Source organism: Natrix helvetica, assembly GCF_964273705.1.
Source record: "Natrix helvetica genome assembly, chromosome: 1".
In the NCBI taxonomy this organism is placed as follows: domain Eukaryota; kingdom Metazoa; phylum Chordata; class Lepidosauria; order Squamata; family Natricidae; genus Natrix; species Natrix helvetica.
Genome location: NC_138548.1, coordinates 258,097,198 through 258,122,315, shown reverse-complemented (window position 1 = coordinate 258,122,315; position 25,118 = coordinate 258,097,198). Strand labels below are relative to the sequence as shown.

Genomic DNA, 25,118 nt, shown 5'->3' with positions numbered 1-25,118 from the left:
GAGCATTAGAGTCTGGGACAGTGATCTAATTATTGGGACACTTGGCAGTGGATGGAGCTAGCTGGAGCACATGGACCTGCTGCTGGTTGCCTCTGTTGAGCTGTATTGTATTTTCATTATTTTACTGCTGGCATCACACGGACCAGATGAATGCATGGGACTTTCTAGCTGAAGAGGCCAACCAGGACTCTGGGGCTTTATTGTATACCCCCCAGGATTTCTTGTTTATGAGATGGGCAGTTATATAAATTGGATGGATGGATGGATGGATGGATGGATGGATGGATGGATGGATGGATGGATGGATAGATAGATAGATAGATAGATGATAGATAGATAGCACTTACTCTACGGTTGTGGTTATGATCAAGAGATTTCAGATGTTTCTGGATGATTCCATATTGCATTGGGATGAAAAGGTCACAGGCAACACAGTGCGCAGCCTCCACCTTTTTTACAAAATGTTCCATACCTATATCTAAGTAAAACAAAATCCATTATATTTTACAGCCTGTAAGACAATATGCATTACCACATAAGAAGACATATGTCTATCAAGGAACCTAGAAACATTGACTCATAGATTCCAACAATATCAGATCAATTCAAAAAATAAATTTAGTAAATATTGATGGAACTGAATAATAACAAAAGATGGAAACATATCCATACAAATTAGAAAAAGGAGAGGGGGGGATAGACCTTCATTTTTTACGGTACCTGTCACTTGTAAATAAAAATATTTTTCTAAGAAACATCCCTATTCTGTACAATATCCTGAAATTGCTTGCAATAACATTATTACACTTTATTTCCCATGAAGTAGCTATGAAATTATGGGCATATGGAGACAGCTTTCAAAGCTGTGTATAAGTCCGGAAAAATTAACTCATTATTATACCAATTTGAAAAGATGTTTCTATGTGTTCCTGTATATCGTGACTCGAGAGATCTTAGCCAGCAGAATATAGAATTTAGGACCATCATACAGAGAATAATAAAGCATTTGCTAATCAACACTCTATGGCATCTTTATAATAGTTGTACAAAAAAGGAAAAAGAATATACATCATTTTATATCTGAATGTTAAGATACTTTAAGATCAAAAACATATACCTTGTGTAAGATCTTGGTCTTTGTAAATCTGTTGTATAACTGCATTAATATCTTCAATTGCTTTACGACGTTCTTCTGTCTTCTTTGTTTTGTTAGCTACATATTCCTGCATTGAAGAAAACTAAAGTTAATACTAAACTGAATGCTAGTAAAATTCAGAGTAAGCCTTCCAATCAAAATCCACTCAATTCCTCTCTCAATTTCTTCCAAACTACATTTTCATTTCTTTCTAAGAATTAAAAAGAAAGAGAAAAGCGATCATGTTACTTTATGGTGAAAAATACAAGTAAACAATCATTTTCTGGCACATATAGGTAGTCCAGAGTTAATTACTGTAATTGGGACTGCAAATTCTCACTAAGCACTGTGGTTCTTAGATGAGAAAACAAATCACATGACTGGGCTGAAATATGATGACAGTTCTTATTGTACTTCCTAAGTGCCATATCATGTGATGATTACTTGCAAATTCTTGCTAGCTTCTCTATTGATTTTGCTTATTGGAAGCCAGACACAAAAGCTGTAAGTGGGATCATGTGACAATGGGATACTGCAATTGTTGTATTTATATGCTGGTTGCCAAGTGCCTGGATTAAGATCATGTAACGGCAAGTGTGTTATAATGGCTGGAACTTTGAGAAATGGCACAAATCTCTTAGTTCGGTACTTTTATAACTTCAAATGATCATTGAACAAGGGGTTGTTAAGCGAGGGCTACCACTCCTTGATATTTTTCATAGGAAATTATCACTAGTGCTTTTGGAAATATGAGTAGAAGGCAAGTTTAAGGAGAGAAAACTCACTTGCAGGAAGTCAGCAGTCTGCTTGGGTAGCTTGTTTCCAACAAATGTAAAATGCTCTTTATGAAATTTGCTTTCCAAATGATTGGTCATCTCATCTTCATAGAAAGTGCGATACTTGCACAATGAACAGACAAACTGAATTCTGTAAAGAAATAGCAAATAAAACAATTATTTAAAGATTTACTTTTGGGGGCAGTATAATGATTGGGAACTTCTCTTGAATTTAGGAAGAGAAGCTGATATATTTTCGATAGATATCATCTTTTCCAGCACAGAAAGGATTTCCACATGTGTTTCATAAAACCATTCTGAAGTGTTATAATTTTACTCTCTGTAAATCATCTGTCCCTAAACATAACTTGGGAATTTCTGGGACTATCAGTACTCTAATCTTAAATCTGCTTATTTTCCCTCTGTATAATTGCTCAAAATTCCAGTTAAAAAAAAACCTTCAGTGCAAGGCAGAATTATGAGAAATATTGCTTTTCCCCCTCTGTAACTTGTTTCTTTTTTACTGTTTTCTCTAATCCTAACTTAAAAATAAGACATCAAATCAGCTTTGCTTATGTTAACAGAGTTTAGATATATTGTTTTACAAATCAAAATATGTAAATATAATGAAATAATCAAATCTGAAAGAGAAAAGACCACCACACAAATAAGGGCAATCTAAATACTAGCAAAGAGCTCTGGTGGCACAGTGGTTAGAATGCAGTACTAAAGGCTAACTAAACACAGCCTGGAGTTCGATCACGATACAGCTCAAGCCTGACACAGCCTTCTATCCTGAGGTTGGTAAAATGAGGACCCAGATTGTTGGGGGAAATATGCTGACAATTATATTGTAAAGCACTGCGGAGCAGTATATTAGTCTAAGTGCTATTGCTATTGCTATTGAGTCAAGCCTTCCCAAAGAAACAGCTTACCTTTCTACCATACGATCACGGTATCGTTTTTTTTGCCTCTCTTGAGTTTTCTTCCCAGTTTGCAATTTGCGCTTAATTTGGCTGATTTCTTCTTGAATTGTCAGAGCACCTAAATATATACATACAAATATATATATATTTCTATACACATACATATTGAAACAATAAATATTGCTTTAAATACCTAAATCAGTTGTTTATAACAACTTTAAAGAAACATATGAACATATGAACATATTCTATGCAACCTTTGGAGTAATGTTCTTATTTGCTATTACAAATTAGCACTAGGTGGGTTTAGAAATATGAAACTAATTTATTTTGGTCATAAAATGTAGCTAATAGATCTTACAATTTGTTCAGTAAAGATTGGTTACAAGTGCTATGTTGTTCAATGTGCTGTTCAGGAGTAAGACATTACCTTACAGGGAATAGGCTTGTTCTACCACCATCAAATTGTAGGCTAACATTCCCAGGTGCCAGTGTTAATAATGTTAATATTGAACACTGAAAAATGAATTTAGTATTGTATTTTTTCTTTGTTCATTGTTGTTGTGCTATCACCATTAGTTTTTATTTGATAAAGAAAAAAGATGACTATTAATGATTCAATTGCCCTTTAAAAGGGGCAACTGAATCATTACATACATCCTTGCTACAAATGTTAGAATAAACATAACTGATAAACTGATTTTAATATTTATTTCTGCTTTAATGTTTTATGCTGCCCAGGGTTGTTGGATACAAGATGGGTGGCAAATAAATTTTCTAAACAAACAATGGTATTGCACAAAAAGTAATAGCTTTCCTAATAGCTTTAAGTGCAAAACTGAATTATAGTATAAACTAATCTTGAATTTGCTCCCACATACAAGCTGTACCACTACCAGGCCGTGAGCTCTTCAGAACCAGACTGCCCAAAGGACAATGGAGCTGTGCATGTGCACGTTCACTTGCCCGCCACTCTTGCAGAACCATGCCCTCCTCCCCCCGCCTGCAAAGTCGGAAAGGTTGGAGAACTCTGCTCTAGAAATGTTGAACTACTGTTTCCATGCAATTACAGAAGTAGTAAAACATATTGCACCATGTTGGGGAACATTAAATAAATCTGAAGACGGCACAATTTCCCTGAAGGATTTGCTGATTACATATAGCGTGAATCTATTCTAGTTGGCATTTCTATGACCAATATATATGTTTTGATAATTCAGTTGAAGTTATTTCCATACTACTTAAATGCAAATTCAGTGGATTATAATCCTAAAATATTTTAGCCAAAGAAAGATTATGGCCATACTAAAACTAACAAATAGAAACATTCAAGCTTGTGCAATGAATCAATGGAGAATTGAATTGGAAGAAAAATAAAACAATATTGAGGGATAAAAGTAAGAGGAAGACAAATTAAATAACAAATTGAAATCCCTACTTGAGATTTCCAATAGGAAATTTACCAGTAAACTAGAAAGAAACTATGTTGCTTGGAGACAGGCAATGGCTCATTTTAACAAGCTGGACCAGAATTATAAAGATGAAAGGAATGCAAGGCATTCATAAGCAGGAGACAATTTAGGCTTCTAATATTCTTCCCATGAAACAAGTTCTCTGTGTAAACTACCGTATATACTTGAGTATAAGCCGAATTTTTCAGCCCACTTTTTGGGCTGAAAAATCCACTTCGGCTTATACTCCAGTGAACAAAAAAAAAAAAAAAATGTGGCTCTTTAAACATTTTAATGCGGCTCTTCTGTGTGCCGGGCGCCCGCTTCCCTCCCTCCTCTCGGGCTTCGGAGGGAAGCTTCTGCATAACCCCGGCGACTGACAAGTCTCCCAGGCTGTAATTTGCCGAGCTGTACGCGCGCGCCTGTTTTCCACGGCGTGGAGCAGCGGCGAGATTCTGTGCGGCGAGCGATGATTCCAGGGGCCATCCGGAATTCTTTTCCCTTAGAATCAGAATGTTTGACCCTAGCTTCATCTGTATTAATATTTAGGGGAAAAGGAGAACCTTATCAAACCGTAAATCTCCTATACTGCATTAGAATGAAATGGAATGGAATGGAATGGAATAGGATAGGATAGGATAGGATAAGATAGGATAGGATAGGATAGAATAGAATAGAACAGAACAGAATTCTTTATTGGCCAAGTGTGATTGGACACACGAGGAATTTGTCTTTGGTGCAGATGCTCTGTGTACATAAGGAAAAATAAAATAGAATACATTCATAAAGAATCATAAGATAAAACGCTTAGTGATAGTCCAGGTTACTAATAAACAATCAAATTATACTAGGAAACAAATAAATAACAATATAAATTCTAAAGACACAAGCAAGATGGTTATAGTGATAAGTAGAAAGAAATACTGTAGGTACTATTCAGTACCATGTGTGCGCCGGGGAACTGCTTTTCCAGTTTCTAGTGCTCCCTCATCCCCACACGCATGCTCCCGCTCCCGGCGAGCGATGATTCCGGGGGCCATCAGTGGGGGGGGCAGGGTCCCCCCTCGCGTTCCTCATCTTCCCAGATGGCCCCTGGAATCATCGCTCGCCGCGCAGAATCTCGCCGCTGCTCCACGCCGTGGAAAACAGGCGCGTGCGCACAGCTCGGCAAATTAAAGCCTGGGAGACTTGTTGTCACTCGCCTTTGCAGAAGCTTCCCTCCGAAGCGTTCCGAGGGAGGGCTGTAAACTTCCCTCCGAAGTCTTGGGATGTTCTGAGGAGCCCCCCAAGGCAAAACGCCGCTGCCAGGTAGTTAAAAGTACGTCTCTGATTCGTCTCTGTCAGTCTCTCTCTGATTCCCTCTCTCTCTCCCTCTCTCTGTTCCTCTGTCTGTCTGTCTCACTCACACACACACACACTTTTAGCAATTTTATTGTTATCTACCTGTATTTTTATTTTTGAAATTTACCGTGAGCTGCTGCATTTCCCAGCCTCGGCTTATACTCGAGTCAATAACTTTTTCCAGTTTTTGGGGGTAAAATTAGGGGTCTCGGCTTATACTCGAGTCGGCTTATACTCAAGTATATACGGTAACTTCTTTACAGGCAGCAGTATACTAAAAGTAATTATTTGACTTAGGTGGAAAGCTCCTCAGAATGCTACTGAAGTAATCTGGAATCTGATACTTCCAGCTCAAAACAGACCAATCCATTCCACATCTTCACATATAGTTTGACAACAGTAACTATTATTATTAAAAACAATCGTATCCAATTATACCATTATTATTCTCATGACACATTATTTATAATTAGAATAAATATTATTAATTTAGCTAATTAAAAGAATTTAACCTAATTAAAGAGCATTAACTGAATAAAATGACAAGATATATTGGCCTTTAAAGATAAAGGGTATTTTCCCCCTCTGACACTTGTAAAACAAGGAGGTTTGGAGTCTAATTAGTTTATTAATTAATTATTAATCTATTGCTGAGATTGCAATGATCTTGGGAATCAAAAGTGCAAAATAGTATGTTTCCATTAAGAAAGAATAAAATTTGTTCTAGGGAAATATTAAGAGTTACCATTTTCCAATAAATTTTGTAACACTACTAATTTACCAGTAAGCATTTTGATCATGATGAATTTACATAACAAATACTAAGACAACAATTTAGTTTTTTTAAGATTATGGCCTAACCTGTAAGTAAACTTGGCATTAAAGATGAATGAAATACTTCCATTTGTAATAAAACAGGTATTAATTTTTACAATCCCAGTTCTTGCTAAGAACACACAAATCTATGCATGCTTATACTTGCCTTTCTCCGATTCTTCTTTTCTTTCTTCATCTTCAGCACCATCCCCCTCTCCCTCCTGAAATTATAATTAAGAACAATGAAAAATGGGGCTTACAGTCAAGGTCATAACAGATGAAGTAATCAGAAGTACTATTAGCTATCAAGATGATTTAGAGTGAGACAAAAATGCTATAAGGCTAATTAATATAATAAAGTACATTTGTATGATTAATTTTAACAATAATTAATACTTTCTTCTTTGTAGACAATGAACACTCAGAAATATATAATGTTCAAAATTCTATACAATCCTTATAATTTCAAGTTTTAGGAAATTATAATTATTCTGAGACAATGATTATTTAAAATAAAAGCAGTTAGTCTTAGAATTAGCTCTGAATTTGGAGAGGAATAAACTTAGTATATGCATGCAATCTAACTTTGTCTGATTTTAAATCTGTTCAGTTTCAGATAAAACAATCACTACAATATCTCTTAAGATATTGTATATGCAAACTTGAGTATATGATGGGAAAATGGAAGAATGCCAAGTGCTCTTTCCCTATTGATGTTCACCACCCAATTCTAGCTCTGACAGAAATCTATGTCAATAGTAGCGTTTTGTACACAATGTAATACAATGCTACCGCAAATCTGTAAACAGAACTACACAAATAAGGTGCATGTGAATTGGTTATATACAACAATGATATCCAATGTATGAACATCATAGCGGAGAGCAGGGGCAGCTGACTTAATCACGATCATCTTTGCATCGAGCTAACCATACCTACCCTGGCCCCCCGAGGTCAAACACGACCCTGATCCGGCCTTCAATGAAATTGAGTTTGACACCCCTGCTCTAGGCTAATGCTTTCTATTGACTATTCAGTTCTTCATCATGTGTTTTAATTTTAATTCCCTAATAACAATGCTATCCTTCGATGTGGTTTCAGTTTTTTTGTTTCCCGAGTCATTAATTGAGGAATACTATTATTATGAGGATATCTTATATAGCAGTGACGTGCGGTGAGGTTTATGACTGGTGAGGCACTGACACAGTGCTGGGTTTCAAATATTTTTAGACTTGTGGACTTCAACTCCCAGAATTCCACAGCCAGGCATGCTCAGTTCCAATTTAAAGCGACAGCATTTGTTTTTCTCCTTTGCTCCTTCTTTCTTTTTCTTTTTCTTCTCCTTCCCCTCCTTCCTCCCTCTCTCCCTTCCTCCCCCTCTCTCAAACACACACACACACACACACACACACAGAGAAGTTGGATTGGACTATCTCTCCTACCCCTTCCCTCTCTCACTCACTCTCAAACAAACCCACACACACACAAAAGTTGGATTGGATATCTTTTCCAGTGGCTTGAAAGCAGCTCCTCTGCCATCCCCCCCCCATTCCCCTGCTGCCTTTCCCAAACACCTCCACCATTGCAAATGCAGCCTGCTGTCTGGGTGGGAAATGCCTGGAACACAATTTCTCAGCATTGACACCACCATTAATCCTTACCAAATCTCCAACTCCATTTGCAGAAATGCAGCCCCAAACGTTCAAGGAACCTCCACCATGCTTCACTGTTGCCTGCAGACACTCATTATTATACCGCTCTCCAGCCCTTCAACGAACACACTGCCTTCTGCTACAGCCAAATATTTCAAATTTTGACTCATCAGTCCAGAGCACCTGCTGCCATTTTTCTGCACTCCAGTTCCTATGTTTTCATGCATACTTTAATCGCTTGGCCTTGTTCCCACGTCAGTGGTATGGCTTTTTGGCTGCAACTCTTCCATGAAGAGCACTTCTGGCCAGACTTCTCTGGACAGTAGATGGGTGTACCTGGGTCCCACTGGTTTCTGCCAGTTCTGAGCTGGCACTGCTGGACATCTTCCGATTTCGAAGAGTAATAAGCTTGATGTGTCTTTCATCTGCTGCACTATGTTTCCTTGGCCGACCACTGCGTCTACAATCCTCAACATTGCCCATTTCTTTGTGCTTCTTCAAAAGAGCTTGAACAGCACATCTTGAAACCCCAGTCTGCTTTGAAATCTTTATCTGGGAGAGACTTTGTTGATGCAGTATCTTGTTGCTGTGCTCAATCTTGCCATGACATGAAACTGTCTTTCACAAGCTCACCTTGGTAGCAGAGTTTGGCTGTTCCTCACCCAGTTTTACGCCTCCTACACAGCTGTTTCTGTGTCAGTTCATGACTGGGTTTCAACCTATGTGTGACACTGATGATCACCTTTTTGGTATAATTGGTTGATCATTCACCTGACTACAATCCTACAAAATCCCTGACTTTGTGCAAGAGTACCTATGAGAATGGATGCTGGTTTGAAGGCAAAAGGTAGTAACACCAAATATTGATTTGATTTAGATTTTATTTTGTTCGCTCACTTTGCATTTTGAAAATTGACAAAAATAAACAATCATTTATATTTCTGAAAGCATTCTTTGTTTACAGCATTTTTTCACACCTGCCTAAAACTTTTGCACAGTATTCTCTGTGTGTGTATCTATATACATACACACACACACACACACACACACACACACATATATATAGAGAGAGATTAACCTGGTTATCTAAGCCAGAGTTTGGGCTTGTGTTCAGCTGTTAGTTTCAAAATGTTCCATGTATAAGTTTGCGATGACGGGTGACAGGGGTGATCCCATGGGTGCTCCTTCTATCTGTTTGTATCTTTGTCCATTATGGATGAAGTATGTGTTGGTTAGGCAGTGGTTGGTCAGGTCCAAGATGTGTTTAGGGGAGTTGTGTTTGTTCTGGATTGCTGTCACGACTCCTTTTATAGGCACTTGGGTGAAGAGGGATATGACATCGAAGCTCACGAGTAGGTCACTGGGTTGTAGGTTTGTTTCTTTATTGTTTTTATGAAGTGGAATGAGTTTTGTACATGTGAGGTGATGGATTCTGCGTAGGGTTGGAGTTGTTTGGCGAGGAATTTGGCAAGATTCTGTAGAGGTGAGCCTATGGAGCTGACTATGGGTCTGAGTGGTGTTCCTTCTTTGTGTATCTTGGGGAGGCCATAGAGTTTGGAGCATCTGTAAGTACGTACGTACACACACACACACACACACACACACACACACACACACACACACACAAAATCTTTTTTGAATATATGCCCTTTGGAGCTCTTCTCGTTTTTTCAGTTTTGGCATTCTTACTAGAACATTTCTGAAGTCCTGAGAAGGTTGTATATTGCAAATCCATTTGAAGGGAATTCAGATTAAAAATTGTGTTTTAGATACATACAATAAACCCAATTTCTCATCTTGTGTAATCTTTTTTTGCAATTGCACAGATTAGATGAAGTACAGAGCACCAATTATACCTAGGCCCCTCAGCAACATATCCTGTAATAGCCCCACTCTACCACCCAACACTAACTTTATTATACACTTCTGCTTACCTCTACTCTGAGTCTTAGTGTTTCAATTTTTCTACCCATTTCATTTAATGTTCTGCTAAATGTTTGCAACTGCAGTCTGACTCTTTGAATGCCCGGCAAGCTTCACTTATTTACTTGGTCCCTACATAGTTCCCACACATGCTTTATTTTATCTATACTTAACTCATTAGCATTATATGACCAGTCTGCATTTACAAATTATGGTTTATGAGAAAAATGACTTATAAGAACTGTTACATTAATTTCTCAAAGCTATTTGGTATATGTTTTTATTCTAAAGGATTGAAGAATCCACAAAATAGCTCGTCAAAGCTATCATTCCACAGATTAGGTCTATAAAGATTTAAGCAATCTTTTGCAATCACTACTGTAGTTTAATAAGTCTTCATAAAAGTGGAATTTTGGTTATAATTATGTTATATTTTATGTACTTCAGAAGTCTAACAAGATGTAGAAACCATCAAAGTAAATTTGACTGAATAAACTGGAAAAATGTCATAGTTATACCAGTTCTATCATTGTAGATTCTAGAGTATACTATTGAACAACTGCTCCCTTAGAAACCCCATTTCATATACACCCTATTGTAAAGTAGATGTTTCCAGCTCAGGGATTAAAGTGCCTTGAGAGAGCCTTGTTCTTTAACCATTCCTTCAAAACTGCCCTAGCCTCTGCTCTTTGTTCTTTATCCAACCAAAGAAGGAGCAATACACCATTCATCGTTACACAGGGTTAGCTTGCCAAAGGATCCTTTCCAACCCTTGTCTCTATTATATCAAATGAGAATGATAATCTTTGTAGTAAGACTTAATTCAAACTCACATTTTTAGAACCTTTCTCAGCAGCTTCTCCTTCAGGCCCTTCTTCTAAAAAGAGCAGCATATCAGGTGACTATGCATAATACAAAATAGCTGAAACATTTAGTCAAAAATACTGGTTTTTTATATTGTCACTCTAAGTATGCAATGAAAATAAAACAGGATTTCTCAGTCTAAGTAGACCTTAGAGGTAAGTTCTTACCATTATCAGAGTCTGAGTTATCTGAGTTATCTGTTTTTGCTGCTTTGCTATCAGGTTCATCGGAACTGTTAGCTTGTTTACGTTTATTACCAGTTGTCTCATTCTTTATTCTTTTCTTCTATGAAGAGAAACATAGGAGTATATTCAGCCTTAGTTAATAACTAATTATTTTCTTATTATCAATAAAAATGTATATTGAGACATACTTTTTTATACTCAAATTACCTCAAACAGCTAAAAACATGCCCAGATTTAATTTGGTCTATTTCATACAAAGCTGAAAGAATTTTTCTCCAAGGACTTTTCTCCAAGATTATTGGTTCATATATGGGATGCAATGAGAGTATCCAGGAATAGGTTTTTTAAAAAAGCAAACATCTGAAACAAGGAACCTGTTTCCTATAATTAAAATAATAAATAAATCACTTAACAGATACCTTTGCATTCTATTTATTTATTAAATTTATATGCCCCCCTCTCGCTATCCAATTAGCCACGATAAGCAACCAGTGCACCTTGCATAACAGTGGTGTTACATGTGCCACCCTAGAGGCCTCAGAACTGTCTGCGTCACTGCCTTCTGAAGCAATTGTAGCTTCCAAATACTCTTCAAGGGTAGGCCCATGTAGAGTGCACTGCAGTAATCCAGATGAGAGCTGACCAGGGCATGCATGACTGAGCACAGGGCCTCAAGATCCAGAAAAGAACTTGTACACAACATAAAGTTGCACAAAGCCATTTCTAGCCACAATTACCACCCACTCTTTGAGGAGTTTGACACTGGGCATTGCTGAAGAACATAAAAGTAGTAATAAAGAAGATTGCACAGGTACTTACTTTAAAATCTGCATCCCACATTTTCCAGTTTCTCCTCATTCGTTGTTTCATGCTTCCTCCTCCAAAACGCATATTGCCAGAGAAACCTCGCATACCCTGGAACATGTTATAATCAGGGAATAGTTTGTGGGAAAAAAGTGATGGTGGTCTATTGGGGCCATGGCCCCGTCCTCCCATTGGTACTGGTGGGTCATTCCATTGTCCACCCATACGCCCATATGAAGGTGCCATGCCTCTGTTATTTCTTCCATCTCTGGCCCAATTTTGACCCCGGTGGCCAAAGTTGTCACGTGCTCTATTGTGGTACTGGTCCCTGCGGTTGCCATAGGAGCTGTCATAGTGACCTTCATAGATATTATCGGTTTCATGTTTGGCCTCACTGTAATCATAGCCAGATCTGTATGGATCACGGTCATTCATTGCAGATCTTGAATCATAGGATTCATATGTATCATACCTACAAGAGTTGCAGAGCAAGGTGAGAATCTAGGTCAGTAGTTTACAGAGCACCATATTTAAGAATCTATAGTAGAAGCAGGTTATGTCAAAAATAAAAGCAAAAAACAGAATTATTCTATATTCAGTAAAACCATAAAAAGCTGAAATCAGGCGGCTTACTCATTGTGCATTACAGTAGAAAATAAATACTGCAATTTCATACATATAAGGGCTGAATAAAATAATACTCAAGTTTAATCTCAATAAATCTTCATAGTAATATTAGATAAATATTATAAATTAGATTAAATTTATAAATATGTTTCAGCTGGGAGAGTTACGCAAATAATTATATTTTATCTATTCCTGATTCATACACCAATTTCTATGCATATTTGACGATGTTAAACAAATGAATTCCCTGGGAATAATTTTACAAAATAAGTTTTTACCAATTTATTCGATGCTGTCAAGTAATTTTTGAAAGAACCAAAAATAATTAGCTATATAAAAATATATATTTAATGTATGACACCTAGTCAGTAATCTCTTCATTGTTGAAAAAACTAGAAACAACATCTAAGAAAATACCGTAATCCTTTGTGCTTCTTGTAACGAATGGCTAAGACAATCTAACTTGGATATTTTTTCAACTTGAAATAGCTTAGTTACCACTATTTCATGATAACATTCCAAAAGTTCCAAAAATTCAAGTTACGTTTATTAAATTGTAATAAAGTGGCTGCATAGTCATCCAAATGTGATGACATATTTGAAGCTAAACCACTTTTATTTCTGTAGCATGTTGTTCTGAGTGCTATGGAAAAGTAAAATTAATGATGTGTAAATAAACCAGCACTGGACACAAGCACACAAATTGTGTTTGGTATCGAGGAACTGAAAGCAAGGATATGGAAAGGAAAGAATGGCTGAGGAGGAGACTTTAAAAGCTAACTTACAATAGAAAAGAAGGCAAAGTGAATTGGATCATTGGCCAATCTTAAAATATACCAAAGTACAGCATAGTATGGCTCACCACTGCAACTTTCTTGGAAATTTATTTCAAGTATTTAGCCACAGTGTACCATTAGCCCTCTAAGGTCAAATAAAAATCCCCACTCTATATGATAAAATTGAAATCTAGAAGATGCTGAGAAGGAAATTTCACTGATTTAAGTGTGCACAAAATTGCCACTTTAGCCATTCTCAACTTGGAAAATTTATTTTGTTGATATAATACTTAGGAATCCTTATAAACCTTTCTAAGCTTTATGCGTAGAAACCATTCCAGCTTGTAAGGAATGAGTCATAAAAACAAAAAGACCTATTAAGAGTGTGGAATAGTTATCTGCAACAACTCTTTTTCTCAAGACAAGAGACATTATTTGAATGAATAGAAAAACTAATAATGTATCACAAAAATATATTTCATGCCATTTAAATTCTAAATGATTTTGTTAATTTCCCAATATACTTTTATAGCAATGAAAAACTGCTGGGTGGAGCAATACAGTCAATTATTCAGTAGCATTTTAAAAATAAAATTATATTAAATGGTTCCACAAAACCAAAAGCTAGTTTGGAAAGCTAATGCTGAATTTATCAATATCTGTCACTTCAAAGAGAAGACAATACAAAATATGTCTAATTCAGTCACTATATTTCAACTACACAGCTCTTATTCAACAAAGGAATATGTAATTAAGAAAAAGTTGGAATATAGTTATCATTTGATTTAATGATATTTAAATATTTGTAGCTCCAGATGTAAATAGTAGGTACATCCTATTTAGACCAATCTCTAGATCAGTGAAGGCAAACCTATGACATGTCAAAACCACAACATTTTGGATGATGACAACTATTCTCTAAAATATGCCTTCTTGTTGTGATTTTTGGATGAGAATAGGGTGTGTTCTTATATGGCCTGTGGAGGTGGCGCAAGAGGTTTATGCTCTTGCACGGCCTCCGGAGTCTCTGAAAATCACATGAAAATGGGCTGTGTTTTCAGATGCTGTAGAGGCCATGGAAGTGCATTCTCTGAAGCCATTTCATGAATGAAAAACTTGTGAAACTTGGAGCTGCCTCGAATATCTTACAGGGTCCTATCAACAAAAAGAGAATACAGCTTGAAGGCAAGCGGTACATGGCACACCCTGGGGATCACACACAAAATGGGAGTTTATTTTTTTGAATAAAAGAATGTATAAAAAGTTGATTGTCTTGTTCCAAGGATGTGTAATATGTCAGCAAAGTCAACTTAAGCATTTTCCTAACTTTTGACAAGCCAAGCCTAAAGGTTCACTACCACCGCTCTAAATATACATTTAAAATACAGAAGTACTGTCCAACTACTAATTCTAGTGTAAATTATCAAGTGTTTATAGAACATATATTTTAATTATTAAAATTCATATTTAAATACACAGTAATTTATTTTAATCTATTTAAAGACTTTAATATGCAGGAATTTCAAAAGCAAAAATGTATATATTCCAAATGTATGCATTTGCTTTAAACTAACAACGTATATATTTACATTAATAATGACACATACTGTAGATTAATGAGAGATTTTCTCATTATGTATTTTTTAGTGCAAAATCCAGAGAAACTCTGCTCAATGGATGTGCTATTTCAATGGGATGTAAAAGTGCAGTCTTTGGATAGGTCACTGTTTTCAGAAACTGATCAAAGTACTCAAACCTGCATTTATTTCCGAACATTTTATTACAATTCAGCTACCATATTTTCATCATTCAAATACATATTTAAGCACCTTATTTGCAAAGTTCAATTAAAAATACAAACTTAGCTAAGTGTGTACTTCCCATAAGTTTTCTGTAGTAGTATGGAGCAATGTTTAGGCAGCGGCACAAGGTTAGATCAACATGCCTTCCAGAAGCAGAAACTAGCCTGTTCTATAACTATTACTGAACCTTTGTCTCTACACTCACCTGTCTCCACCTGAGCCATAATGTCCTCCTTGCATCGTTTCAGTGTCTAGATGAGATACCATATCTAAGCGCTGGTTAAAATTTGAAATTACATCATCAGCGCTGGTGCCAGTGGATGCGTTAAAGTTCATGTCTGTATTTGAATTAGGCATTTCCCAAGAGTTTGAAGTGCCCATACCATACCCATAATTGCCAGAGTTATCCTGACTGTATCCATATCCATAATTATAATCTTCATAACCTGAAATGAAAAACAGTTATTGAGTTTTCTTTTTATATGTTTAGAATGCTAAAAGGCCTGTCTAATACAAGATTGGCAGCACCAAGAATATCTCCTTCATGTTACAGTGGCTACATTTAGAAAAATAAATTTCTGTATCTACTTCCAATTCAATGTATAAAATTAAATCTTATTTCTATGACAGTAACATTTGATATATGTCCTGAGAAACATTCATTCCCATCATACCTAAAACTAAGTATTGCTAAGTCTTCATTTATAATACCTCAATTCCATCTGTAGATCAATTTTAGGACAAAGCCTTACGATATAAAAACAGAAATAACATTGTTATTTCCAGTCTATTCTGTTTGCTGGGAAGCTGCCCACCACAAAATATTTATTGCTTTAGGTAATGATACTACCTGATATTTGGAGATAGAAAACTGTAAGAGAACTATAGTTTAGAAGATTGATAATCCTTTTCTTCACTGAATAAGGAGGTATTCTGTAAAAAGTACTCGGGTTTTGTACATTTAAAAAATAATGAATGAACAAAATTGCATAACTGGGCAAAATGTACAGGGATACTCTTCTAAGCCATAGAAAAGTATATATATCATGGAAGAAAAGATGAAGCATACCTATTTCAGCTTAATACGATTTTGTGAGCAAAGAGCATTATTTATTTATTCATATTTCGTATTTCCTAATAGCCTATCTCTCTTGAAGAGGGGCTCTGGATGGTATACAATATAATCAATAAAATTAAACATTAAACATAAATTAAAAATTAAAAATAAGGATCAATATATAACAAGAAACGTAAGAATTGAAAGCATTAACTTTCAGGATGTCAATTAAAGAAAACTATTTCACGAGTAAAGACAAAATATATATTCACACACACATGTATGTATGTATATACACGGTAATATATTTATATGGATACATCATGTAGCTGAAGAGTCCATAAAAGCACACAGTTCAGTCTCTGAAAGTTATTCTAGTTAGGGATTCAGATGTTTCAGTGACTTGAATGAAGAATATTCTGCATTTGTTTTGAATTTCATTAAAAATGGTATTTATAACCTTCTAACAAACTGGACATCTAAATCATCAGTATACCTTCCACATTATGAAAGTCTCCACTTTCTCAAAGTATTGTTTCTCAAAGATATAGAGCAGTGGTTCTCAACTTGTTTGTTCACTACGGACCCCCTTTAAATACTTTTTATGGACCATGGCAGACCCCAAGACTTAACTCAAGATTGAAATAACATTTCTTCAAGCCTTTGTGGACCTTATGACGATATCACGGATTCTCAGGCGTCCGTAGATCCCCAGTTGAGAACCACTGATGTAGAGGATAATATGATTTGAAATCTTTAGCATACAAATATTCAATTTATCTATTTGAAATGAAGCCCTACTGTTTTATGAGGTTAATTACAAGGTATGACTGATGTAAAAATGTGAATTCCCATGGATGCATGAAGATACTTTGTTCTACATTATATATTAAGAGAAGTGCTAGGCAAGAAAGCCAGATGAAATGTTGCAAATACTTTTTAAAGTAAATACTTTTTTAAGATACATTTAAGTAACTATCGATGGAACTATAAATATTATAAAATCTGCTACTATAGCTCAGGGGTCCCCAACCGCCAGTGCATGGACTAGCATCGGTCTGTGCCATGGCAGAAACTGAGCCTCACAAACAAGTGAAGCTCCATCCATGTAATGCAGGCAGCACACGAAACCACACTACCTCGGATCCTCAGAAAAAACTCTCTCTATGGAACCGGTCCCTGGTCCCCAAAAGGTTGGGGCCGCTGCTATAGCTCATAGAGTATACCAAAATTCATTAAGAAGGTCAAAGATCAGTTATACCCAAGCATCAATTTTACTGATTTACAGGGGATGGTGCAGTTATATAAAATTTGGATTTAATCATAAATGAAAAGACATTAAAAAGATCACACATTGAATTAATAAAAATGTGACATTTTGGTATTTTTTTCTGTTTAAATTAGTGTGATTGAGTTATCTATAAAACAAATGCTAGCACTCCATTAAAACTGTACTTACCTCTATTTGTTCCAGAATTCCAATTTCCATAACCTAAAAAGAAATTTCCAAATGAATATTTCTCAAAATGATTTTGTTTATATGTAAATTGATATGTAAATTAATAGTGCTCCACACTAATTGCCACATTGCAGTAAGCAGTAGTTTGCAACTCTTGCTCGACAGTTTTAATCTCATTTATGGGTTTCTCTTTGCTAAAATCTTAAATTTGTGATTATTTCTCATATTCTGCAGTACAGTGAAATAGCACTGTACACCTCCTTTTCTAGATTTTACTGTAGAAATACAATGGCGTGATCTATTGCTGAAAATTTGAGGCAATTCACTAATATATATTCTCAGATTAGAAGACAATGAAATTATGTTTTTTAATAAATCAATCAATATTCTGAATTGCTTAGCATTCTTAAAGAGATTACTGGAATATATATATAATCCCTTAGATCTGTCCTTGCCTGAATACTGATAGTAATATATGGAAACCTTATCAAACTACCATAGTATTAATCTACACTGTCACTATATCCATTTCACAGTATACTGACAAATAAAAAATAAAAATAAAATAAAAAGTATCATTTTTGCACCAATTATACATTTATTACTTCCTGGTAATAGTTATTTAACAATAAAGAAGAAGCAAGATAATTCTTTTAATGGGAGTACCACCATTACTGAGATATACAAAAGCAGGTCACTAAAAGATTGTCTGCCCAAAGGAGAATATTTAAATCTTATACCTTTACTCATGAACACATATTACCAGTTGTTGGTTATTTAAGAAAATACCTAAATACAATTTCTAAATACTCTTAACAAATCTATGCTATAGAAGTTGAGAGTAGTATCATTTCTGTAAACCCATCATGAATTAAGCTCCAATAATCCCCAGTAAATCATACCTATATATTATACAGCTCCAGACTTTAAAAGGATAAAAACCTGATTACACAAATAAAATTTACAGCAATGGTGAAAAAACCCAAGCTATGCATTAAGCTATCAAATTTGAATTGATTTTAAGCTTATTTGAAGATAATTGTACAAAGGAATGAAGCTTCAAATACCATATGTAAATGTATTCATTTTAAATAAGAAAATAAAAAATATCTAATTGAGGGTACAGGCAGGGGTGGGATGCTACGAATTTGCCCAGGTTCAGGAGAACCCATAGCTAAGGTTAATGGCCAGTTCAGAGAACCTTCAAATCCCACCCCTGGCTGGCTGCTCTCACCCCGCCCCTTCCAGGAGTCTCCACTCGGTCAGTTTTGGATGCAAGGTAAGTGCAGGGCCTGCATGGAGGTTTGGGGAGGGTGGAAAACAGGCCTCCGGGAGGTTCCAGGCAGCCAGAAACGGGCTTGTTCCAGAGCCCGGGGGAGGCAGTTTTCACCCTCCCAGAGGCTCGAGGAAAGCCTCCGGAGCCTGGGGAAGGTGAAAACACCCCCGCTGACGCCATGGTGCAGGAGGATGACTAGGCCAAGCCCACCAAGCAAATGGGCAGAGAACCCGTTGCTGGAATTTTTGAAGCCCACCTCTGGGTACAGCTAATTCTCAAATTATGACCATAATTGGGACTGTGAATCCAGCTTCCCCAAGGGGCATTTTTTGCCAGAAATCACGTGACAGTAAGACACTGCAGCTGGTTGTAAATACAAGTTGGTTGCCAATTGCTCCAATTGTGATCCTGTGACTACAGGGGTAGTACAATGATTTTAAGTCACTTTTTCTAAGACTGTCATGACACTGAACCATCATTAAACAAACAGTCCTAAGTCAAGGACTACATGTAATAAGTTGTATATTACCTAAATAACTAATTCTTAAGTAGTATCCTAGAAAGGGAAAAAATGTCTGAAAAGTATTTTTGTAGTTAACTAAAGTGTCTTACCAGAATAGCCCCATGTGCTCATTGTATTATAGCAACAGTGCCCAACCTTTTTGGCACCAGGGACTGGTTTTGTGGATGACAATTTTTTCACAGATTGGGGGTGGGGGTGGTTGTTTCACTTGCTTGCGACCCCGGGGGGAGAAATTGGAAGCCTAATGCCTCCCTGGGGCCCCTAACTGCCTACCTGACCCCACTCTGGTCGTTGGGAGATTCCAAACGACCCCCCCCGAGGAGCGGCTGCGATCATGGAAAACGAAGGCCAGCCACACTGCAGGCAGCCTACCTCGCGCGTCTCTGTCTTCAATTAAAGCGACAGGAGGAAGAAAATAACAAACGCTAAGGAATTGTCTAACTATACTCAAAAAAACAAAAAAGGAGCTACACTATGCTATCTAGAGGGTCCAGTTTGCTGCACAAGGACTGGAGCACCCCAAAAAGCGTCCTGTAGGGCGACTGAGTTTTTTAAAACTGAGCCTCTGAGGAGAGCAAGGGGCGGAGCTACAAGAAATTCGAACTCAGTCCTTGGGCAGCAAGCTGAAGTTAACCCGTGCTTGGACACTCCAAGCAGCGCCTAGGAGAATAGCCCCATGTGCTCATTGTATTATAGCAACAGTGCCCAACCTTTTTGGCACCAGGGACTGGTTTTGTGGATGACAATTTTTTCACAGATTGGGGGTGGGGGTGGTTGTTTCACTTGCTTGCTCATCCATCGCTTCATCTACAGCTGTGCGGCCCAGTTCTTAATAGCCACAGACCAGTACTGGTTCATCACCCAGGGGATTGGGGATATTAAAACAAGTTGAATCTTATGCTGCTATCCGGGCAATCAATGAAAAAAAATCAACATGCGATATGAGGGAGTATTAAAATGTATCATCTCATCCTGGCTCTTCTCTATTCCACATTGATATGACTGCCCAATACTGCAACAAACTTTTTTGTGCAAAATTTGCTTTCTTATGAAACATCTATCTACAGACTACTGAAAATCTTGTGCCTGTTTGTTTTTAGCCTTCAACTGGGTTAAATTGTGCATCATAGTGCAAAAGTTTGGAAGCAAAGAACTTCAAATGGGCTAACTTACAGAATGCATGCAAAATCTAGGACCAATGACTTCCACTGAGTTGAAATGTGGTAAAGTTGTAGCTGCTTCAGTACTACTTGGACACGACCGGTCATCTGTCCCAAACCCCGCTTAACTGCTGACGATACTCAGCTGTACATATCTACCCCAAACCACCCCAACGAGGCCGTCGAAATGATGTCCCGGTGCCTGGAGGCCGTACGGGTCTGGATGGGCAGTAACAGACTCAAGCTCAACCCCTCCAAGACGGAGTGGCTGTGGTTACCGGCGCCCAGGTTCAACCAGTGGATTCCATCACTGGCCATCGGGGGCAAACAGCTGGCCCCCGTGGAGCGGGCACGCAATTTGGGCGTCCTCCTGGATGCCCGGCTGTCAATGGATGATCATGTGACGGCCGTGGCAAGGGGGGTGTTCCACCAGGTTCGCCTGGTGCGCCAATTGCGCCCCCTATTGGACCGGAGCGCCCTGCACACAGTCACCCATGCGCTAGTGACGTCCCGACTGGACTATTGCAATGCTCTCTACATGGGGCTTCCCTTGAGATGCACCCGAAGGCTGCAGTTGGTCCAGAACGTGGCCGCGCGGGCAATTATGGGAGGTACTAGATACTCCCATGTTACACCTCTCCTGCGCGGGCTGCACTGGCTACCTGTGGCTTTTTGGGTGCGTTTCAAGGTGTTGACTATCATCTTTAAAGCGCTCCATGGCACAGGACCTAGCTACCTGCGGGATCGCATCCTGCCCCATACATCCCTGCGGCCGATTCGCTCTCACAGGGAGGGACTCCTCCGGGTGCCGTCCACTAGGCAGTGCCAGCGGGCGACGCCCAGGAGTAGGGCCTTTTCTGTGATGGGCCCGACCCTCTGGAATGACCTCCCCCCTGATATTAGAATAACGACCGATCTCTGCTCCTTCCGTAAGAAACTTAAGACCCACCTGTTCAACTTAGCTGGCCTGGCCTAACTGTAGTTTTTGTGTCCCTCTAGCCTGTATTTAAAATTTTTAGGGGTAGATTTTTTAGGTTGTTTTAATTTTTAACTTTACTGTACAGCCTATCACTTAATCTATTTTATGGGTATTTAAAAATATTTAAGTTTTGTATATTGTTTTATTTGTGGTCTGTACACCGCCCCGAGTCCCTTTGGGGAGAGGGGGCGGTCTATAAATTTAATAAAATTAAAAAAAATAAAAATTAATGGTCAGCTGTGGCCAAATGATCATCATTTTTAATGCTTCCCATAAGGAAAGTCAATGGGAAAGCTGGCAGGAAGCTGGATTTCCCAGACCAGAAGACTGGTAAATGGCGGCAGCTGCTGGAGATGAAAGTGAGGGGTGCATGGGCTGCAGGGAAGAAGCAGTGCAAGTAAGAGAGGAAATAAAAGGTGCACAGGAGATGCCACATGGATTCGGAAGGGTGCATGGGAGAGGTATTTTGTGAGTCAGGGAAGTTGCACAGGAGTATTGAGTATTCAGCTAGAAGAATTGGAAATGGGCTAGTCACATAGCAAGCACAACTGATGACAGGTGGACCAAAGCAGTCATAGAATGGATCCCACTTGATAAAAAGTGTCCACGAAAGAGACCTAAAACAAGATGGATTGATGACATCAGCATGTATTGCGGGCCCAATTGGAAAAGGAAAGCTCAGGACTATATAGGTTGAAAACATGCGGAAGAGACCTTCGTCCTGCAATGTATAGACAATGGCTAAAATGTTATTATGAAGAGATGTAATTTGGCTGATAACATATAAAACGTCTACATGTCTGAATGAAGACAATTTTTAGCATCTAATGATTGCTAACTGACAAAGTATTTGTAGTGAGTGCCTCATGAAATTTTATCTGCATAATCACCCTAAATCCTAACAGTTTTACTTCAATGCCTCATATTTAACATTAAAAAAATAAAATCTCATTCCAAATTAGGCATCCTATACATATGACTGAGTTGCAGCTCATGAAAGCTTATGTGTTATAGTAAAATATGTAAGCCTTAAAAGCTACTATGAGTCTATCTCATTTGTAGGGAAAAAATCTTTACTTAAGAACAAAGTAGGGTAGTTAGAATTACACAGAGGTCATTCTATACTCCACTCCAATATCAAAATTTTATTGAAGTGTTTTAAATCAAAAGTGGCACTAGAGTTTTAAAAATTACTTACATGGCCTGATAACACATGTAGAGAAATAACTTTATCACATCTAATGAACCAAATTGTTGAGCAATTATAAAGAGGGTTAAGTATTCAGCCATATTCCTCTTTATCACACATTTTAAGACTTTGGAGCACAATTGCTAAAGAAGATTCTGTGCACAATCTGACAATGATCACTTTTGAAGAAATTGAGGCAGCATATTTATCTAAACATAACACAGACCTTGCGAAGGTATTACAGAAAAAATGTTGCACCATATGTATGAAGACGCAGAAAATATCTAAGAAAACCATAAAGATTCCGAACCTCGCACCCAGCTTTGAAAAAATAATGTCTAATATTTCTAATACAGGTAGTCCTCAACTTATGACCACAATTGAGCCTAAAAATTCTCTTGTTAAGTGAAGGTTAAGTGAATTTTGCCCTATTTACAATCTTTCTTATCTCAGTTGTTAAGCGAATCACTACAGTTGATAAGTGAGCAACCTGGTGGTTAAGTGAATATGGCTTCCCCATTGACTTTGCTTGTCAGAAGGTCACAAAATGTGATCACATAAATCTTGGGACAAAGTGGATGGTCATCAATATGAACCAGCTGCCAAGCCTCTGAATTTTGGTCATGTGATCATGGGTGATACTGGAAAGGTTGTAACTGTGAAAAACAATAGTAAGTTTTCAGTGCTGCTGTAACTTTGAATGGTCACTAAACAAACTGTTGTAAGTCGAACACTACCTGTACTGAAGGACAAGTAAGGCAACAGGCCAAGCAAACCTGTCTTTGTCCTATACCCATGATGGTGGACCTGTCGCACACGGAGCCATTTGTTAGGGCACGCAAGGCGTTGCCTTCGGCCTTATTTGGAGCTGTTTTTCGCCCTTCTTTTGAGGCCGTTTTGGCCAGCTCTATGGGCAAACTGGAAGTCACTTCCAGTTTATCCATAGGGCCATTTTTTGCTTTCCAGAGCCTTCAGGAGACTTCCCTGAAGCCTCCGAAGGGCGAAAAAAAGCCCAACGAGCAAACACGAAGTGACTTCCGGTTTGGCCATAGGGTTGGTTTTCACCCTCTGGAGCCATCAGGGAAGCCTCTTGAAGGCTCTGGAGGGCGAAAAACGGCCCTACGAGCAAACCAGAAGTCCGTTCCCAAACTTCTGGTTTGCCCTTAGGGGTGGTTTTTCGCCCTCAGGAGGCTTCAGGGAAGCTCCTGAAGCCTCCAGAGGACCTGGGAGGGTTCGAGGGGGGCTGTTTTCGCCCTCCCCAGACTCCTAGAAAGCCTCTGGAGCCTGGGGAGAATGAAAAAATAGTCCCAAAAGCAGGGGGGAATGCTGGTCGCGCACGCATGTGTGCAGAGGGGGGAAGCGCATGCATGTGTGGCATGCCCGCGCACAACCCCCCTGAGCTCCCCCCCCCCGCTTTTGGCACGCCAGCCAAAAAAGGTTCGCCATCACTGTCCTATACTATAGTATTGCAACTGTGCATTGGTTGTTTGACAGACGAACCCGTTTAAATCGGAAAACAGATCCATACTGAGGGCTAAGAAGCAGAAAGCAACCCCAGCTTAGTATAGACATGTCTATTTAAAAGGAACCATTGCCCACATGGGTTCTGTGCATCTTCCTTCGTCCTCACTCCTGTTCATTAATTTAATTTTAACTTTATTGTCATCGCACCTGCTACAACGAAATTAAATGCCATCTTCAGTGTACTTTATGCATAAAACCAAAACAAAACAAAAACACACATCCTTCACATTCCATACAAAATTGCATTGAAAGCCCCCGTTTTCAACTATTACAACTACTCGCAAGGACGGGGCGGGAGAGGGGAGGTCTAGGCGTGCAGACGACAGCCTATATACTGAGGATGCCCAGCTTCCTTTCCCTCACGCCGGCGGGCGCAGAGGATCGATAACCGCTCTTCGTTTCTCGTGCCTTCCACAAATGGGGGTGGGGGGAGGTTGAATCCCGGTGACCAGAATGAGGCGAGGTCCCTCACGACCCCTCCTCTCCGAATGGCCAAATCCCCCGCCTCCCCGCCCGTTTCCTGGGAACGATGAACGAAAGGAGGCCCGGCAGAGGCTTCCGCTTCGACCACGGACGGTGGCAAGGAGCTCCAGCCAGCAATGCCTGAAAACGGGGTGGGGGTGGCAAGACTCGTGTGACCCCACCCCCGGAATGTTGCCATGGGCTGGGCCTAGCCCTCCTCTCAGTCCCCTCCGCAGAGTCAAAGCCTCCCCCTCTGCTCGAGAGCCCGTCTTCTCACCCACTCCCCTCACCTGAATAGCTCATGATGGCGGTGGCGGACCCGAGCGCTTCCCAACGCCGCTCCTTCCCACCCGTTACCTCCTGCGCCAGACGGCAACTGTAGCTGGCTTTAACCCCGCCTCCCGACGCTGT

The 25,118-nt window shown here is 38.7% G+C and overlaps 1 protein-coding gene across 2 annotated transcripts in view; it reads right to left on the bottom strand.

Moving 5' to 3' along the window:
- AKAP8L (A-kinase anchoring protein 8 like) overlaps window positions 1-25,118 on the bottom strand; it is a 28,857-nt gene extending 3,739 nt beyond the window's left edge. The window contains exons 1-11 of one of the 2 annotated variants that reach the window (XM_081955301.1): window positions 24,998-25,118; window positions 17,595-17,627; window positions 15,284-15,524; window positions 11,889-12,345; window positions 11,052-11,169; window positions 10,854-10,897; window positions 6,612-6,666; window positions 2,847-2,955; window positions 1,921-2,062; window positions 1,118-1,223; window positions 348-478 (exon numbers count right to left, since the gene is read on the bottom strand). In XM_081955301.1, coding sequence (XP_081811427.1) covers window positions 348-478; window positions 1,118-1,223; window positions 1,921-2,062; window positions 2,847-2,955; window positions 6,612-6,666; window positions 10,854-10,897; window positions 11,052-11,169; window positions 11,889-12,345; window positions 15,284-15,524; window positions 17,595-17,627; window positions 24,998-25,010 — 1,449 coding nt within the window. In that variant the 5' untranslated portion in view covers window positions 25,011-25,118. The remainder of the gene's footprint in view (window positions 1-347; window positions 479-1,117; window positions 1,224-1,920; window positions 2,063-2,846; window positions 2,956-6,611; window positions 6,667-10,853; window positions 10,898-11,051; window positions 11,170-11,888; window positions 12,346-15,283; window positions 15,525-17,594; window positions 17,628-24,997) is intronic. The other variant, XM_081955302.1, reaches the window with a different exon arrangement.